This window comes from Aphelocoma coerulescens, chromosome 4A (genome assembly GCF_041296385.1).
Source record: "Aphelocoma coerulescens isolate FSJ_1873_10779 chromosome 4A, UR_Acoe_1.0, whole genome shotgun sequence".
In the NCBI taxonomy this organism is placed as follows: Eukaryota; Metazoa; Chordata; class Aves; order Passeriformes; family Corvidae; genus Aphelocoma; species Aphelocoma coerulescens.
Window position 1 is genome coordinate 18,506,893 of NC_091018.1, and position 20,144 is coordinate 18,527,036.

At 52.4% G+C, this 20,144-nt stretch overlaps 1 protein-coding gene across 2 annotated transcripts in view; it reads right to left on the minus strand.

Annotated features, from left to right (window-relative positions):
- Positions 1–20,144, minus strand: part of LOC138110568 (gamma-aminobutyric acid receptor subunit alpha-3) — a 91,027-nt gene that overhangs the window by 51,408 nt on the left and 19,475 nt on the right. For both annotated transcript variants that reach the window (XM_069015628.1, XM_069015629.1), the window contains exons 2-3: positions 4,394–4,516; positions 197–318 (exon numbers count right to left, since the gene is read on the minus strand). In XM_069015628.1, the coding sequence (XP_068871729.1) occupies positions 197–318; positions 4,394–4,516 (245 nt within the window). The remainder of the gene's footprint in view (positions 1–196; positions 319–4,393; positions 4,517–20,144) is intronic.

Below are 20,144 nucleotides of genomic sequence, written 5' to 3' on the forward strand. Positions count from 1 at the left end.
CACCCAGGGACTTGCACCTCTCAGCCCGCGAGATATCAAACAGCGAAACAGCACAGGCTCAAAACGGGGAACCCGCCACAGGCTGAGCCTGGCACTGAACCTGCCTCCCCTCCTGACAGCACCAGAGTTTTTAAAAAGTCATCTGTGCTGCCTCTCCTTGCTAAAGCCACACAGCTGTGGGAAGCACCCGACTGACCTCCGAGCCCAGGCCGCAGGCGGTTGTCGTATCCATCCAAGAGCCTGTCCAGGATGCGCGTGAAAATGGTGATGTTGTCTTTGCTGTCATCCACGACGTCCGAGACGTGCTTCTGAGAGAGCCTGGCACACACAGAGCGGGGAAAAACCAGGGGAAAAAGGTTAGGAGGGAAATCTATGCTGTGCATGCTCCGAGCAGCTACAGGGAATGAAGGGATGTTGGTTCCTGCTCCAGCCTGGACTGCAGGATGGGGCTCAGCTTCTGATAAAGTGATGTGTTTGCAGGACTCACCACCACAGGGCATTTCTGATCAACTCCCCATAGACCTCACCACTGAGGCCTCCCTGCTGCCCCATTCCCACCTTTCCCTGCTCAGAGCCAGCAGCACCACGGGGAGTGGTTTAGGAGCCCTAATTTAACAGGGAGCCTGCCCCAGTGTCCCTTGCCTGCCCCTAAGAAGGGGCATTTTCTGAGCAGAGGCTGTGGGAAGCTCAGTCATTCAAGTGCCACCATCTCCTTACAGGCAGCATGGAAAAAGTGACACCAGTGATTTGCCAGATTGAGCCATTTCAAAGATCTCTGCCCCAGGGAAGAGGGGAGACAGAAAAGTAAGAATTCAGGCTTAAAGCCTGATCATTGAAACACTTAGTGAACTATCTCTGCAGTTTGCTGAACTTTCCCTGTTCATAAAAACAAATGAGTTTCCACATTCCCATCTCTGCTCAGCACAAGAAGCCTGGAAGCTCCCAAACAAGATGATCTTCTCAGAACACATTCTGCCCCAGGTGGAATAAAACAAGGAGTAAATTCCTCTAAAAAAAGCACATCTCACTGAACAAAACCTTCAGTGCAGTTTTGCAAACACAAGGGGCTCAAGTAATACATTTGCATTTTGTGTCTTCCTTTCAATCAACAGAAAAGGAGATTGCGAGTCCTTCTGGAACCACCTGCCTCTAAAAGAGATTTCGGATGGCACAGAGTACTGTGGCTTCAAGCACAGCTTTCTCCAGCACAAATAGCTGTTAGGACCAAAACAAATGGAAAGGCAGAAGATTAAGTAACAGGGAACAAAAAAGAAAAATCTATAGAGATGAAGAGTTTTCAAGGAAGATGGAAGAGGAAATAAAAGAGAGACAAATGAGGCCCAAAAAAATGATTAAGAGGCACAGAGAGGCAGCAGGATGGCTGAGGAAGCCCAGCCAGGCAGAGGAAAAAAGGCTGCTGGAGCAGAGGGATGCTCAGCAGTGGCTCCAGGGGCTCCTTGGGAGCAGGGAAACCCTGACTGGCAAACTGGAACTAAATGGAGAGGGAATAACTGGGGAGCACTGGCCAGAGGATGACGGATGTGGCACGAATGCCACAAACCAGAGGTGGTGGAGGTGAAATTCATGGTTACAATTACCAAGGACAGCACCTATGATGATCTGAAGTGTCATCCTGGGGGAAGAGAAGCCCCTAAATTGTCACTTCCTAACACTTCTGCCCCTTTCCTTCCCACCTCAGCCTTATTTCCTTTGCTGTGTGCAGCTGCTGGTTTGAGCATGCACCAGGGGAAAAAAAGAAACCCAACAAAAAACTACAGGAAAAGGAATATTATTTAAGGAGTTCAAAGCTTAATCCTGCTGCATCCCATCTGGTCAGAATGGTTACCCCTGACACTACTGGTGCACCTGTAAATACACTGTGCAGGGTCAGTAAGGTGACAAGTACCAGAGCTGGCCTGGAGTTCTCTATCAAAATGTTCACCCAACAGAAAACCCAGATTCTGTGAGATAAAAATAGAGCAAAGAGTATTTCCTAGCAAAAGAGGAAAAATTGAGAGCAAGGTATGGGTACTTCTAGAGTCAGGTTGAATCAATACTATTTAGAATGCTGCAGTTAATTGAAATACTCCGTTTTGGGCAATTCTGACATTAATTTCCATTGGCTTCATTGACCAAACACTCTGGGAAATTGCATTTCAAGTGCCTGAGGTCCACTTCTCTGAGGGGTCACATCCCACCTCTCACAGGACCACTTGGCCTCTGCTTTTTAGCAAAGCAACACCTGGAGGAGTGGTCAAGCCAGGAAGTTGAGCCTCCAGGAACACAGGAGGATAACACAGTGCTGGAATCCCAGTTTCCATAGGGTACAGAGGTGAGGCATGGCTGGGATAACACCTAACCCAGCCCTAACACAACCAGCCGGATCCAAACCACCCCTGACATTACAAACTGCATCACAGCCCCCAAGATTTCCATCTGAATGCAAAATGCTGCTTTTGGCTTTTCATCGGGACTGGAACTCCCTGCAGGTAAGCAGAGTTTTGAGAAATTTAACAAATGCCTGCAGTAATTAGTGGGGTTTCAATTGTACCAGCTTTCAATAGATGTCATGGCTAAAAGCAATCTGTCCCAGTGTCTGCTGATGAGTATATAACCATCTATAACTTATGAATAGCTAGCATGCTCATGAAAGCTCATTCATTAATGTTTTATAAGCTATCTTTAAAAATTACCCATCACATAAAGAGTGAGAGGACGGATTTTTGTGAAGGAACTCCTGGCGGAGGCTCGGCGGTGATGGGAAAAATGAGTTTACAAATTTCAAAGCTGTTTTACTTAGCCTGGCATTTGAGGGTTTGACTTCAATGTGAGCAGTGTGGGATTCACTTGGGAGGTGCTGGGGGAAGAGCAGCGTAGGCAGGACAAGGGAAGGTGCAGGCAGGGGAGAGCCAGCAGCACCTCTGCCTGGCACATGCTTTGGGATAATAATTCCTTCCCCAGCAAAGCTGTGGGCTGCCTCACCTCACCTCAACATAAAGCTAAAGCTGCCCTTTAGCAAGGCACAAAGGAACTGCAAAGAGATGTGGGGGATCAGGGTTTTAAAATAATTAAAATCCTTTAGGCAGGAAGGACAGAGGTTTACAGCAAATTTAATTAGGATAGGCTTGAGGAAAAGTCATTACCTTGCCACCTGTGCACAGGCTCTCTGGGGAGCTGTGCCACAGCGGCACAGGGGTCCTCTTGCACACAATTTAGGAAGCAAATCCTCCTGGGGACCAGTATTCCAAGCAATCCCTGCGTGGCAGGTGGCGAGGGAGCAGTGGCTCCAGTGAATACGCGATGGGGAGGAAAAGGCAGCAGTGAGGAGGGCAGAGCTGCAGGCACAGGGGATGGGGACAACCCCCACAGCCATTGTGGGACCTGGCCCCAGCAGCTGGAGGTGAGAGAGCAGAGCCCAGGGCTGGCTGTGCCTCTGTAGGAGGGCAGGGTCAGCGTTTACAGGGCAAGGCACGCTCAGGATGCAGCTGCAAAGCCAGACCCAAGCAGACAAAGCAAAACAGGCAGGACAGGGCAGCAGGGGCAGCACTGATGTCTTTTCATGCATGAGGGTCCTTGATCCCTACTGGACTTGTAACAGCAGACAGCATTTCAGTGTCCATACCTGGCACTCGAAAGGCTTTTCTAAATGTTTTATAGAAGTCATGTATTATTTGCATTTCTGTCCCTCTGAGCACAGCTCCTCTCTCCCCACAGCTGGCGGCATCTCCGTCTTCCTTCTTCGAAGGGCTCCCCGAGCTCACCCAGCACAGGCTCTGGCAGGATGCAGTCATGGACTAACAGGCTTTCATCTCCTCCAGACAGCTTCCAGAGGCTGGGAAGGTGAAGCTGGCAGCAGCACTCTGCTTACCAGGACAGCCAGAGCCTGCACACCCAGGCACAGGAGAGCAGCGTGCCCAGCCAGGGCTGGCAGATAACCACGGTGCTGCAGCAGCTCAGGTGTGCTGCCCGTGGGTCACTACACCATTAGCAGCCAAACAGATGAAGCAGATTGATTTTCTGTTCTTCAAAATAGTGTTAAAATATTAAATGGGGCGGGGGGAATCTCTCTTCCAAGTTAAAACTCAGGCAAGCAGAGTCCTTGCCCATAATGAATCGTGCAGAGGCCAAAGCTGAAAATAGGTTTTGTTGCAAAAAATGCTGACAACTGTCCTCAGTGAGAGCACCTCAAATAATGCCAGTGTCAGCCACGTTAGGGACTGAACAGTCCCTGGGTGAAATGCAGGGGGACAGGGACAAGGGGAGGGTCAAACACAGCAGAGACCCTTGTTGGTGCTTTGCCCTGGGCTACTTCATGCAGGTCCTGACCCCAGGATATTTAAGTTCAGCAAGAGGACTGCAGCCTTGGCCAACAGCTCAGCACTCACCACCTTACCCAGCATCAGCAGGAAGAGCCAGAACCAGGACTAGGACTCCTAGGCTGAGGAGGGAGAAGGGCCCCATTCCTGGGAGCTTCGGTGCCATGGTGTCAGCGTGCAGCAAAACGAGCCTCCAAAACCTGCCAGGGAGGGAAATGAGAGAAAAGAGATTTTATTTACTAGGGAAAAGCAAACAGTTCAGTTTTTAATGTTGGGCAGCAGTCAGTATTTCTGGGGTCCCATATTTGAAATCTCAGGGAACCCCCAGGAAACAAAGGCAGCAGCGTGCCCTGGAGCACTGCTGGCCCTGGGGAAACCGCACTGTGGGGTGAGAGCCGAGCAGGTCAATACACATAAAACCCTCACAGCAGATCCTGCAGCTCCCCAGGTGCTTCAGCAGCAAGTGCAAAGCTCCATTTCCAAAGTAACCACACTGGCTATTCTTCCACCCATCCCTTCCTCCACCTTGCCCTGCAGTCCCAGTCACCACCTGCCCCTCGCAGCTCACCCGGTGCCTCTGCTACCTCAGTGACATCCACACAGCAGAACCACTTGTGAAGTCTCAAGACACATTTTTTTTCCCCAACATCTTTTTCTAGACAGTTAAACCCTCATCTAATTCTGGTAATGACACTGCCAGAAATTATTATTAAGTTTGACCACCGAGGCCCAAGGTGGTGGGAATGCTCGACGATACTACACTTAGCGTGCTCAGAGTTTTCATTAATGCTCAGTTTTACTTTTATTGTGATGTTATTGCACATTTAACTGCCTTCTCCTTTTATGTATCTCATTATGTTGATGCACCTTGGAGCAGCACTGCCAAGCAACAGCCTGGATAAATACAGCTTGTCGTGACATCTCCCCCTCATAACGCTCCTTGTCTGGCACATGGGGGATTCAGCACCGTGGCAGCCAGGCACAGCCAGCCCCTGTGAGCCCCCAGAGCCAGCAGTGAAGGCTCCAGTCAATCACAGCACGCAGAAACCAGGGCAAGATGCTGGTGCCAGCCAAATGGGACCTCTGGATTCCTCCACTCAACGCTGCAGAGCCTCAGGCAGCCCCTTCCAGCACTGAAGGAGGGGCTGGGAAAGCCAAACCTCAGCAGCTGGACAGCAAATCTCAGCCAGGTGAGGCTGCCCCAGGGTGAAGGGAGCAGGGGAGCTACCTTAGTGCTGCAAAGGAGCAGGGGTTTCTGCACAGGGACATGGGAGAGGGGAAGCCCCAGCAGAAATCCCGTGCAGAGGGAGCAGGAGGCTCAGCCAAGCGGGATGGAAACACCTGGAGATCACACAGGAGTACCTGGCTACCCCTGCCCCTGGGAGAGAAGAGGCACGAGGCCAGGCTGGGTGATGTTTTGTCACATTTCTGCATTTAGCTGCCCCCCCCCCCCCCAGCATTTTGGCCCTACAGTCTTCCTGGAGGCTGTGCCTGGTGCTTGTTTTTTAGCTCTAGGAGCACACGAGCTGCCAGGCAGGCAGAAGGTAAGAGCCAGACACCACCAGTCCTCACCACCCACCTCAGCTTTTGTTCTGGCAAGATATTCACTAGGAGCAGGCACAGGGGGAAAAAAACAAACCCAGCATTTGGCCCTGGTTACCTTTATCTTCTTCCTCCCCATCACTCACTTAAAATCCTTTCGAAAATTAATGCAAGGATTAATTGAGGCACAGTGTGCTCAGGCTTGATTTAATCAGGATTCTACCTGAGTTCCACCCGGGGAAGCTCATCCTCACAGCAAAGGAGGCTGCAGGAGCCTCTGGCATGGACACACCCACAGCTCTGGTGGGAAAAGCCCTGATTTGGGATGGCTCCTCTGGCTCTCGCCACCTTCCAGCTGACAAGGGACACACAGCCTTGGAAATTCACGTATTTGCTGATGAAGCCCAAATTAACTGGCTGAGCATCTGTTCTGTGGGAAATTCCAACATTTCGGGGAGACTCGATCCAAATCACGACAAGGACAGATAAAATGTTGATGTTCCTTACAAGGCAAATTCAGAACTTCTTCAATGAGCAGCTTCTCAGCGGATTTCCTTTCAACTTTTCCCTTTCATTTCACTTCAACTTGCATATTACACAACAATATTTAATTGATTTTTTTTTCCTAAGGCAATTTCAAACACTAGCCAAAAGCAAAAAAAAAAGATATATAAAAAAATACAAGAACCACTGCTCTCTTCACTCTTCCCCTCCCCAAAACACCGCTGAGAATTTTCACTGGGATCAACATTTTCCCATTCAGCTGCTGATTTCAAAAAATGCTTTGTTTGGGCAGAATTTGCACAGCCAGCAGACTTTGGCCAGGGATCTCCACACAAACGAGGACACTTTGGATTTGCAGCAGGTGCCTCCTGGCTCTGCAGGAACTCCTCTAGAACATCTGGGACCATCTTGATCAGATTTGGTGAGACCGTGGGTGGGGAACATTTTGCACCAACAGGGGAAAAGTGAAGCTGAAGAAAAGAGTACCAGAAAATGGAGGAACAAGGTAATTCAGAGGGTCAGGAGCAGTGATAAAATCCAGAACACCTTCCATGTGGGTGCCAAGAAGCTCTAAACAACATCATTTCCACTAAACATTGTTCAGGGAGTTTTCCTTCAACATTCTGCAGAGGTGAAGGTTAATTTTCCACTTTGGATAGTTCTGATGAGGAAGATGCTAGCCAAGGGTAACGGGGCTGCTTGAACTAAGTCAAATTTATGCTTAAGTCTCATTTGAAGCATCAGAACCAGTTCTACACACCTGCACTGGGAGGAAAATCTGTTTTCACTACTTGCCCAAGTGAATATTTTGCCAGCCACATCTCAGTTTGTTCACACTGAGAACGTCCCCAAAATGGGGTTTTGCTATGGCTGCACTTACGGGCTTGGGAGGGACAACACAGCCTGGAAAACAGCCTGGCACTGTTTCCTACCCCTTTCCTTCGGTTCTTGCACTGTGTTTTTCCTGGGAAGTTGGATAGAAGAGGCTGCAGGGCGTTTTCCTCGTTCTTTGGCTACTTTGCACTTGGAGATGGATTGAGAAGCAGGCCCAGTCCTGCTCATCACCCTGCTGCCAAGCAGGAAACGCGGTGGAAAACACACGGAGGCCTTTGCAGAGGAGGAGGTTTCACCATTCAGACAGTTTAGGGCATCTTCCAAAGCTCCCCACAGCCAGATCCCAGTGTGGTTCCCGGGGCACAGCAGCTCTCAGCATCACTTATTCCCTCTCCTGGGGCTCTTGCAAGCCCAGCCACAGGCACACACAAGAACCCAGCTGGTGCAAAGGGTTTTAGAAGCCCAACAGTTACTGGCCACGCAGCCTCCCTATTAAAATCAGCTTGTAAAATCACTCTCGAGATTCCAACAGCCCAGTAACCGAGCTCCTCAGATTTCAGCACACAAGAGTAGCTCTTGGAGAGGATGCTGATGGCAGAGCAGATGAAGGGGTCCCTCGGTGCACAGCAGCAGCTGGAGCAAAGGGAAGGGATGGGAACACCCACGAGTGTGCCTCAGGAAAAGCAGCACTGGAGCTCCTCCAGCCCGTGCTGGGGCTGTCCTCGTGCAAGGCTATTCAGCTGTCACTTCCCACTCAGGAAAGCTCTGAATCAGCCAACGCCTTGATCTGAATACCTGCAGGGATCCCTGATCCTCTGGAAAGCGGGGGGAGGATGCAGGCAACGTGCATTTAACTGCGTGTAACCAAGCGAGGGTTTAGGAATGTTAATTGGCTGTTAACAGCCTCAAAGAAGAAAAAAAAAAAAACCCTCAAATCTCTTACTAGGACTTGCTGAAGGGAAAACTGCACAGTATCCATGAGGAAAGAAGTGCAGAATGCCCAAATTTCCAAGCTCGGAAAAGAGTGGTACAACTCTTTAGACTGACCCCCTCTGATATAAGTTCAAGAACATCTCCTCAGAGCTTCTGGTTCCCATCTGTGTGTGTGCAAGATGGGAGTCTAGAGGGATGGGGTGTGTTCAGAGCAGCCCTGCACTTCTTCCTCCCTCCATCTGTCCACTGCTCGTTCCTTAATGGCACGGTTAGCAAATGCGTTCAGCACTAATTGTGCAGTCGCTGGTAACCCCCACAGCCGAACCCAACGCAGGTTTTCTGAGGAGCCCTGCTAAGGCTCTGCAGCTGGAACCCAGCGATGCCTGGAGTTTACAACACACGGAATTTGGCAGGCGTCTCCAGAACCACGCACCTAAGGGCTCCACGAGCATTCCCACTCCTCCCCAAGACACGCTCTCTGTCCGACGTCCGGAGCATCGTGGCACAACGACACTCCAGGGAAATACAGCCTTCCTGTTGGATGGGCTGTGCACAAGGAATTGGAAAACCTTCCCTCCTTCCTTCCCCTCGTGACAGCGACGTGCTCCAGCCCCTGCTCCCACTGAAGCGGGTCTGGGAACTAAAAAAAAAGTGCTGGAACCTTCCAAATCAGCTAGGTACCCTAGTAACTGTGCCAACACTGGGTATCTCCTGACTTGGCACACGGAGCCTGATCTTCCCAGAAACCCTTATTCTAGAAACCATTAAATATTCTGAAGTGCTTTCCCAGGAAAGAGTGATTAGCACAGGCTTACTGCTGACAAGGGAGAGACACAGAACTCTGGAGGTGGAGAATGAAAGGTAAAGCTTGCAAAAAAACCCTGAGAGAACGGCCAGAGAGGGGGGTACTGCAAGCACCAGAAAAGAAATGAAGGCAGAAGAGGCCCCTAAACCCCCCTGGGCATGTTTGTGAGAGTCACATGGGTATCTCACCCAAATTACTGCCTCCTGGGAACACACACAGCCAGGGGACCCATCTGATTCACTCAGCAATAGTCTCACCACCCAGGCAGCATTCAGAAACCAGCCCAAAGGGCAGATTTGCCCCAGCGCTGCACCCAGAACTGCTGTCCACCTGTGGTGTCATTGGATCAGCATCCCCACATGCCATGCAGGGACACCAGTGGCATCAGCTGGAGGGGAGCTGAGCACTGACAGCCCCCACCGAGCCCCCAGGACCAGCAGTAGCTCCTCATCTTTTGTCAAGTCAGGTATCTCGGGGAGGGCTGTGCAGCGAGGAGCTGATGCTGGGAGCCAGCTGGAAATGAGACTGGGAAGAAGAGGCAGCCTCAGCCCAAAATCCCAGATCAAAGCACTTCTGTGCAGGAAGAAGAGGGTGATCCAGAGCCTGGTGGTGTCAAGCACCATCTGCCCACCTGCACAGCAGCTCAGCCAAGCACAGCACTGTACGTGACCTCACAACACCTGCATATTTACCCCCAAATTCAGGAGCACTTACACAGCACAAGAAGCTCATTAAAGCCCTTCCTCATTGCACTGGAGCCTCTCTCCAAAACAGGTCCCAGGCAGCAGGAGAGGTCCTTCAACACCCCTCAAGGATTGCATAATCATCCAGCCTGCACGGGCTGTGCTCTGTCCAGCTGACCCTGACCCTCTGTGAGCACACCAGGCTTCTGGTGACCACTGCTGTGCCTCTTTAGTGCTTCTTTGAGCAAAGCTCCAAGCTCTCTCCGCAGAGACAGCAGCCAGCAAGTGCTCAGTGCAGCAGCAATAAACACAGGCGAGGCACACGCTGCCCTGTGTCCCCGCTGGCGAGGGTTTTCTTCAGTTCTCAATCACTCCAGCTGAAAAGGAGGGTCCCTCACAATAAAAACATCTTTTCATTTGAGGGCAGGGGCAGCAATGAGCAGCCACAGCTCATCTGGAAGCCCGGAAACGGCAGAGTAAGGCACCGTGGTGTTTCACAAGACCCCTGTCTCGCATCCCTTTGCTTCCCAGGTTGTTTGCATCCCTTTGTTCTGAAATGAGCTCGCTGGGACGCCCGTGTGCACGGCGCAGGCACAGACACCCAGTTCAGCACACACCGAGGCAGCCCAGCCCTGCCAGCCCCGAGCTCTACCGGCACCAGCCAGCACAGGGCCAGGCTGGCTTTGGGAGCCTGGATCCAGCCCAGTGCTCTGTTTCCATCACCTGAGGTCGCCCGAATTTCTCCAGCTCGCCTCTAGTTCTGGTGCTGCACAGATGCTGCTGAAGGCCAGAAGCTACAACAGCGTTTTGCAGAAATCAGAGACCAAGAAACCGGCAGCAGCACCTCCGTCCTCCTGGATCAAACTTGCTGTTTACCACCTACGTGGAGAAACAGCCCTGGCTCGCAGCGAGGGGCGCGTGGCACAGGAGCCACACAGTCCTCGACTCCCGAGCGTGGAAATGTTTGTGCTCACCTACCCAAGAGGCACACACCGGCTCGTCCCTGCAAGCACACGCACACCGTACAAGCCATAAACAACCTTCCCGTGAATCTGCCACACGCAGAAGGTACGAGGCACACGTGATGGTTACCAAATGTGTTGTCTGCGGCTCTGCAAGGGATGCCAGCAGAAGAAGACACTCGTAAGCAGAGGCACCAGGCAAAGAAATTAAAGGTTTAGATCAACATGTAAATCTTGGGAGCAAGCCTTAAAGCGGATTTCTTCTCTAAGTTGTTCTGCTGGTAACGAAGAAATAAGGTCCGTGCCCAACTCCCAGCCCAGCTTTAATTTTCCAAAATGAGAAGCCGCTTGACAGTTTTTCCTCATCAAAACAAAATTAATCCAAGTATTGCATCTCTCTACTCAAAAACACATCCAGAGGGACTGTAGAGTGATTCACACCCACAACTGCTATGGGAAACCGTTTGCACTCATAGTGTAACAAGCCAACACTGATTCACCCACATAATTACAGGCAGACACTGATTCACAGCTACTGCAACTGCAGACAGACTGACTCACAATCAAAGCAACTGCAGACAGACTCAGGCTCACAATCACAACTGGAAATACAACCGTGCTGCCAATACCCACGGTCTGCAATTCCATGTACACACCAACCTCTGGAAAACTGGCCAGCAGCACAAACACAGCGCACCAAGCCCTGCGTTTTCTTTGCTGGTGCTTTTGACCTTCACCCCAGAGCCATCTTTCCTTCGCTGATGGAACAATCCCCACACCTCAGCAGCTGCCCCTGCCCTGGCAGCCCCCGCAGGAGCCCAGCACGACTTTCAGAGCCTGGCCCCAGGAGCAGATTGAGACACACGATGCACACAGGCACAGGGAGTGTGTATGGTGCAAGACATCCCTGTACATCCACTGTGATGCCACACACGGCTGCACCGACTCCGTGCTTCTAGAATATGAGTAAATGCAAGCCAAGTATAATACATTTAGCCCATGGGCAAAGGAGATGGCAAAAGACTCACCACTGGGCAAAAGCCTGAAAAGCTGGATTATTTACTACACTCTCTGGCTGGGTATGTAATTATGTCAGTGTTCAGCCTGGGTATTGTGCTACTTTTTGTAAACAGTTGGCAGGAATACTCTGACCGAGATGAGGGGCTGGGCTCTGTCTCCAGTGTTGAGAGAAGCAGGCTGAAGAGGACACGGTCTACTTAGACAAAAAGAAACCGAGGTGAAAGGACACATTAAGCAGGAAAAGCTGAAGGAGAAGCTGAGAGTGAAGTGGGACAGGTGGCAGTCTACAGACAAAGGGAGAGGAAAGCAGAAAGAACAGAAGGAGAAAAGCTCCATGATGCAGACTTGTGACAAGAAGCTCCAAAGCGAGGAAAAGCAGCAGTCACCCAGTGCCGAGGGTGTCTCGCAGCAGTGCAGACAATGCATCTGTGCCTCCCCACGCGCTGAGAACCGGGAGGAGATTCCAGGGGAAAGGACACAGCAGCCTCCGGGCCAGCGGGTGCCGAGGGCCCGGGTGCAGCCACAATCCCTCCAGCTGCTTGGAGCTCTCTCGGAAAGGAGCAGCAGGGTCAGGAACGAACATTCCTGCCGCTGTGCACTGCGGGGCACCCGGGCACCACGGGCACAGGCTGAAGGGGCAGGCTGGCAAAGCTCCACCGAAAGAGCATCGCCTCAAAACACCCCAAAATCCCACATCCTCCAGGGCAAGGAAAAAGTTAAGAGACAGACTACAGAAAGAAGACTTGCCTGAACCACAAGTAGCATCTTCTAGTTGTGGGCTGGTCCTGCCTCAGCACCTGCTGTTTTTCTTCTTTGCACTCCCCAGAAGGGCACTAAGAGGATGGAGAGGTGAGGGAGCAAACCTGCTCTGCTCTTGCCGTCAGAGCAACTCGGGTGAGCAGCCACTGGGAGCTGCTCTTGCCAGCCCACGGCAGCGGGAATTTCACCAGAGGGTCCCGGCTCTCTGTTTCTGTCTGGGGACGCTGCTGCATTTGCAGCCAGTCAGCAGCAGATTCGAGGGAGACACTACAGATGCAATTGGCCAGGGAAATGAACTATTTGTTCAATTGTACTTCTCTTGTCCGGGCGAGAACCATTCTGGCAGAAGGCAGAGCGAGGAACAATGGATAAGTGTTGCAGTGGGGACTGTCTGCCACTTAATTGCATTAGGCTATTCCTTTTTAATGATCCGTATCTCAGTCCTAGTAACTCTGGGAGAAGGAGAAAAGACCTGGAGCTCTTTCCCCCCCCCTTCCTCGCACCAGCCTCAGAAACTGCAGCCCCCAAAACTCCCTTCCCTCCCCAGCCCAACACAGCATCTGTGCCCACTAGGCCTGGCTGCAGGATTCAGGGGGAAATTTGACTTTGCTTTACTACACCCTTCTCCCCGCCCAGCCCTTCCCCTGCATTCCCCGGTCCGGCTCCAGCCAGGAGGGCTCAGGATTGCTCTCCTCCAGGCATTTCTCCCCGCGGCCGCTCGCCCCGTCCGCCAGCCGGCAGTGCCAGGCGGGCGGGCTGGATGCCCGGCGGGGAGCACCGGGGCACGGCTCCGCTCCGGACCGACACGCGCGGGAGTTGCTGCGGGAGCGGGGATGCTCCGAACCCGCGGCCGCCCGGCCGAGCCCCCCCCTTCCCCCGCCGCTCCGCCTATCGTCCGCCGACCCCCCCAGACAATACCCGGCGGCCGGCGCAGCCCCCGGCAGCCTCATCCCCGGCCCGGCTCCGCGCTGTCCCCCGCGTCCGCCCCCCGCCGGGGCGGGTCTGCGCCGGGGATGCCCCGGGGGAGCGGGGACGCGCCCGCCGCCCACCCGCCCGCACTCACCGGCGCGCCGGCTGCCCCGGCGGGGGGCTCGGGGGGCGGCCGGAGCCCGCTGGGCTCCGCAGCGCTGCGCAGGGCTCCGCGCCCCAGCCCGCCGTGCCGCCCGGCCGGGGCTGCCAGTGCCGCCTGCGCGCTGCTCCGGCCGCGGCGAGCGAGGCAGACAGCGAGGGAGGGAGGGGAGCAGCATCCCCCCGCCTTCCTCCTCCTCCTCCTCCTCCTCCTTCTCCCCGCGCGCCGGAGGAGGGTTTACCCACCCGCTTTGTGCCGAGCTGCCCGCCCCGCAGCGTAGGCAGCGGGGACGGGTCGCTGTCGCTGCCCCGGTTTGGGGCCACCTCCCCAAGCGATGGATGCCCCGGGGTCCTCCGCCCAGCCCCGGCCTCAGAGCACCGCCATCGTTTCGGCGCAGGAGGATGAGCAGAGCAGGGCTGGCTGCTCCCTACCTGTTGAAGGGGGGAGCTCCTCGAGGCGCTGATGCTCCGGCGAGGAGGTGGGCAGCACCCCGAGCTGCCTCCACGCTGCGAGGCCTGGCCGAATCCCGGGTCTTCCGCCGGGGCAGGGAAGTTTGGCCCGCAACTTGGGGTTGCCGAGGCGTATATCGCAATAAAACGATAGGCAGAGGGGAACAAACGCGGGGAAGGGGAGAGGAGAGGAGGAAGTGAGGTTAAAATGCAGCAAGGAGTAGGCAGAGAAAGCAAGGGCAGAAGCGGTGTGGAAATGCAGGGAGCCCAGACGAAGGGCTGGCCAGAGCTGGCTGGGCTTGGGGAGGTGTTGCAGAGCCTCCCGGCAGCGAAGCTGGGAAGGCGAAAGCTGACAGTAAGGCGCACTCAAAATATATTGTCCCTGCAGAGCTCTCCTTGTTAAACACGCGCTGCAAGGCTCAGCCGCAGTTGACTCCAAGGTACAGAACCAGCCCTCCATCACTGAGGGTGCGGGGTGAGAGAAAGGAGCATCACTGCAGGCAGTGCTGACCACCCCAGAGCTCCTCTATAAAATACTCTTGGTTTTGAATACTTAAAGTAACACGGAAACATACTTCAGGACAAGGGCCCTCCAGGCATGAGTGATTAAATCCAATTTAACTGTCAGTTCTCCGCATTGAGGTATTAGAAAATGACCCAGTTCCTGCTTCCAGGAGAAAGTTAGGGGCAATCACGGTTCTACCTCATTCCTGCAGACCACAGCCATCCTGACTTTGGGGAGATAGGAGCATTTATCATAACATATTCCTGGACAGTAGGAAGAGAACCTCATCTCTCTTTCAAAGCCAAACTTCAGCCCCCTGTGATCTGAGGATGCTCTTTACTAACCCGTGTCTCCAGATGTATCTGTAAGCAGCAGGTTAAATGCCAGTAGAGTTCTGCTTTGCTCTGCTGGGCAGGGTCCACAGGCAAGACCTGAGGAGCTCACAAGATCTGAAGACCAACATCTCAAACAAAACCTGGCCACTGCCCCCACAATCAAATCTGCCATGTTTTAGACCAGAGCAGGAGGCGTCCTTAGTGTTACTGCAACACTTGGCTCTCTTACAGGAACGCTGAACCACCGCAAACTGTAATCAAGATAAGTTTTTCCAGCCCTCACCATCACATCCAACCCCAGACAATGGAGATTAAATACTCACAGGACAATTCTGCAGCAGCAAGACCTTCAAGTTGTTATTTTCTGTTCTCTGAAAAATATTTTGCGTAAGTAGCAGAGACCTTACTTTAGAGATCTCGTGGGGACAGCCAACACTTTAATTGTCCTTAGACTGGTCACACATGAACGACAGCACCCAGTACATGGTATAGGGCTGCTGCCATTTAAGAAAAGTCTGTTTCTGCATTGAATTCCTCCTGCCATAATATAAAGCATCACTCAAGGAGACAGCTGTGTGTGCACGCTGGCAGAGGAGCTTTTTGCTGGTCTCCAAAACTAGGACAAATCATAGGATCATAGGAAAACTCATATTGGAAGAGATTTCAGAACATCAGCAGCTAGTCTAGCCTCCTACTCAGGGCATGGTCAGCTAAGGAAGAGCCCTGCGAGCAGCACAATTTGGCCATACTTCCTCACATGGAATTCCTGCTTACATACACGTTTCCTCCAAGAACATCTTCTGTTCCTCATTTATATGCTTGTGAACAAAGGAGTGTTGGCAAGGGAACAGGGAAGAGCCCACAGGGAGTTGCAAGGCACAGCCATTCCCTTGGCTAAAAGCCCCAAGGATCTGGCCCCACCATCTTCCCACTGGGAGGTGATGCTCCACTGGTGAATACACCAGGATGACCATGCCCAGGGATGGGACCAGACCTGGGAACTGGCCTCCTGAAGAACATTGATTGCCTTCCATGCAGAAGTCATCCTAATACTTGTTCTTCCTCCTTTCCAAACTGATTCAGCTGCTGGCATTGAGCTGCCTTGGATATGAGAAGAGGCATGAAACAGAATCAGTGAGACAGGCATATCCGGAGACAGAAGTGACTCAGGATTTTAAATGGCTCATATTGGAGAACGTTCCAAGATTTACACATTTAAGTAGTGCTAACAACAGTCAGAGGCAATAAAAACCATGCTTCTCTTGAGGCCTGTTCTTCCATCAGTGACAGTCACACACACTTCCTCAAGAGCAACATCTCTCACTCTGCCCTGAGACACCTTAATCAAAAGCTGCCTCCCCTGCTCAGAGGTCTCTGACACTGTCAGCAGCCTGAACTAGTCTTGGGCATAAGGCCCCTTTATTGGAAAAGCTCTTCCAAGAATCCAAAAATCAAGTTGAATCCCTCCCCTTGCAGCCACAGTGCACGCCAAGTTCTTGTGGAGGTGGGGAAGAGACTAACTGGAGTCAGACAGAAAAGAAAGCACCACATGAACAGTGAGTTGCTACAAGCAGAGCAAGAGGTGCAGCACCCAAGAAAGGTACACCTCCCAAATTGGGATGTGCACTTTGTAACCCTTTCTGCCCCTCCAGGTGTGCTGACCCAAGCCATAATCAGCTGCTGCAATTCCTTGGAAGAGCAGGCACCTGTGCACCACAGCGAGGGCTGCTTCCAGCTGCCAAACCATTAATCAGAATATCCACCAGTCAAAGCCCTCCTGAAGTGGAGAGGCTGCACCAGAGATCCCAAAAATCTTCCCGCCCCTCATGATTTGCTCGCCCCTCCTGTTAACTCTGCAGAGACATCAAGGGAGGCCATGGAAATCTTCCTTTATCCCAGCCAGTGCCGAAAACCAACTGACCCAGAAGGGAAGTGAGTGCTCCCACCATCTGGATAGTGCATGAGGATGGAATCAAAGACATAAGGGCTCTCCAGCAGTAGCACAGGAGGGGTTTGGACAACGGGGGATGCTGTCAGGATGGAAGGAAGAGGCTTTAGCCAGGGAAGCAGGCATTAGGTAGCTTAACAAGTCCTATTTTAGACAACCTTTTCTCTGGGGGGTATGGGTAGTGTTATCAATATCTGGTTGTAATTGCCTTGATCTCTGCTCTATTCAGAAGTAAAGGTAACCCTCCGTTAAGAGTATCAGTCTCTGTAGATACATTCATCAATTTAAGAGGCATAAAAACATCTTGTGAAACCTGTAAGCAATTACCTTTTAATGCATCACTCCATCATAAGGCTTTTTATTTCTTTTTTAAACTGTATAACCTCCCTGCGTCTGCCTTTACCTGCTGGAACACCTCCCTGAACTCTGGCACAGTCCAGCAGCTCATGGCTTTGAGGCAAAACCCTTCTTATGGTGACCAAGGTTAAAATATGGCTGTCACCATATTACTGAAGAGTAATCTCTCAAAATGGAAGTACAGCAGCCTGGGAATATCTTGCTAATAGTTAGCAAAGCCTTTCCCTCCCATCAACCTGCTCAACAAGCCAGAATAAAAGTCTGCTTGGTTTTAGGTCCACGCTGCAATGCCCTTGAACTGAATGGAATTGCAGATCTCAGCCCCACAACAGCCAAGCAGGAGGGTCCATTCTGCAGGGGCAGGTTGGAGCAAGAGCTTAGGGATGTGCAGCACAGCCCCAGGACACACAGCTCTTGGGGGCAAGTCCAGCCTATCCCCATTCTTCCCACCCTACACCCAAAGTCAGCATCCCAGGAAGCTGGCTGCAGGTATGTTGCAGTGAAGGACTGAGCCAGGGCACAGCTGAGCTTCCCCAGCGCTGAAAGGCAGGAGGGCAGCACGCTGAGAGGGACATGTCCCAGTAACACCTCCCACAGGGGCACTGGGAGGCACAGAGCAGCTCCAAGGATGAAAGATCATCAGCACAGGGAGGGCACTGCAGTTACAAAGGTCCTGCTGGTGTGCAGGCACTCGCCTTGGCATGGAGCAGCTGGCATGTGGAGAAAACAGGACCCAGTGCTGGGCACAGCGGACTCCTTTGTGCCAGTCCTGTGTGAGGTGGTCCCTGCAAGCTGACATCCACTTTGGAGTCCTCTCCTGCTGCCAGGGAAAGCAGCCAGCCTGCAGACAGGCAGCTGGAGCAGTCAGGAGGCCAGAACAAGGATCCTCTGCCTTTCCCTGGAAGCTGCTGGCCACTGACCGCCAAGGAGCACCATGATGATGTCCTGCATCCCAAAGAGCGGGGAGAGGAGGGCTCTTTTCTCCCATTCCCTTCCACTCTTAAAGCACCCAGGGACAGCTCAACAGCCTTACAGACCAAGCTCCTGTCCCACTCTGCTGGTGTCACCTTCTCTCTCTCCATCCCCACGTGGCAGCTGCCCCTTCTCCCCGCCCGCCCGCTCTTTGCAACCGGAGCAGCGTCAGAGCCGGCTGCTGCCGGTGCTTTATTAGCCCATCTCCATGGCAACTCGCCTCCAGCTCCACTCGGAGAGACCCCCAGCTCCTCTCTGCCATAAATCAGCCACCCGTCTTCATCCTTGGTTGGACGCGGGGTCACGGCTCGCCCTGGATGCCACTGTCCCAGCCTCCCAGCTGGGGCTGCTGTTTGCCAACTGTGGCACCACGTTTTCACCCCTCAAGCAAAGTCTAATATCCATCCAAAGAGACAGCATCCAAAAGCTGGGGGTTTGGAGCCACCCATACAAACCAGCACTGAGCTGGAGCTCTGCTGCCTTTGGGGAGGGAGCAGAGTCCAGGGACACCCCCCAGCAACGGCACGGGGCTGAGGGAGAAAGGCACTATCTCCTTCCCCTTGGCAAGGCAGCTACTTCCCCTCCATGTCCATAGTGAAGCCCACAAAGCCTGCCCTGAGGGCACAAAAGCCACCTAAAATGCTCTCCCTGGTGTCCAGAAACAGCACAAAAGCTGTTTTACCCCAGCACAGTTCAAAGCAGGTGACTACACTCTGCTGGTCCCCACAGGAGCAGACTTCCCCCACACGTTTTTTCCTCATGGGAAGAGGCTACAGGACATGCTCCTTTCACCCTCTCAAACACACAGCAAAACCTGTTCTTGCTGCTGAAACTCCCCCTCTAAACCTCAGAAAACGGAGAGAGCTTTTGCTCTGCATCCCACGTGTTACGCAGTTTGTCACTTCGCCCATAAATTCCAAGCACCTGATAATGCTGGGACTAAATCCTGCCAAGACAAACGCAAAGGTGGCTCCTGCCACCAGGAGTTTGGGCAACTGAAGAAGGAGCCTGGCAAAGCAAGTGAGAAAAATTATCATTTTCAGAAGCTGTTGGGGCACTGCAGGGCTGTGCTGGTGGGAAGGTGATGGGCTAAGGCACAACCACCCAGTGGCACACCTGAGGTCCCTCGCAATCCACAACCAAACATGCACTAGTGGAAAAGATATTTTTTCCTCACCTTTCCACATTCCCTGAGAGGAACTGGTCTATGTATCTACTGACACATAGTCCCAAGGGATGCTTGTGTTGTTTCTACACAAGACCACAATCTTTGTTGCCTTGTTTGAGGGTTCCAGTGTATCTGAGGGTTTACCAATAGCTCAGACATGCCCAAGGAAACCCAGCAGTGACCATTAGGATGGTTGTTTATCTTCATTTCACACAGATGCTCAACGTGCATACCCGGACAACAGCTCACAGAGCTAAAAATCCCTTCCTGCAAGGCACTGCAGAGCTCAAGGGCTGTTTCGAGGCAGATCCTGGTAGAGCAGAGAGTTGGAGTCTTGTTTCTATGACAAAACATGTCATCCAAATCTCCAGAAGCCAGGTCCAACTACATGGAGAAGTACCAGAGCTCTTAGGGCAGGGGGGGCTGTATCAAAATTCAAAAGCTGTGTGCTGGCAGTAGAACAAATTCATAAAAGCTAATGGGCCTGAAAGAGACTGTATTTGTCCTGCAGTCCCTTGGCAAGAGCAAAAATAAACCTGGAGAGAAAGACCTGTTCAACATACTCCCTCTTTTCTGTTCTGCAGTTACAACAGCAGCATCAGTTCAAAAATCCCCCTGTGGAGCCATAAGGTTTTCGGTGCCTCAGCATTTCTATTTCTAACATTGCACATGCTTGTCAACTCCAAGTATTCTTAAACAATTTAGATACCTAACACCTAAATCCAGTGCTCACGAAGGCTGGCTTTGAGAGTCCCTGTTTGAGCCTGTTTTTTTCTGATCCAGGGTCCTTCCGAGTTTTTCTCTGCACCCACAAAGCTGTGAACTCAATTTTTATTCAGAAGGAATAGAGTGGCACGGAGCCAAAACCTAGAACTTGAAACAGGGCCAGATATGAGGAAGTTCACACTAAAAATTGCTGGAGTTGACAACGCTAGCTGAAGTGTTTGGAAAATGTCCTCTGTTCATGTTTCATGCAATGTGTG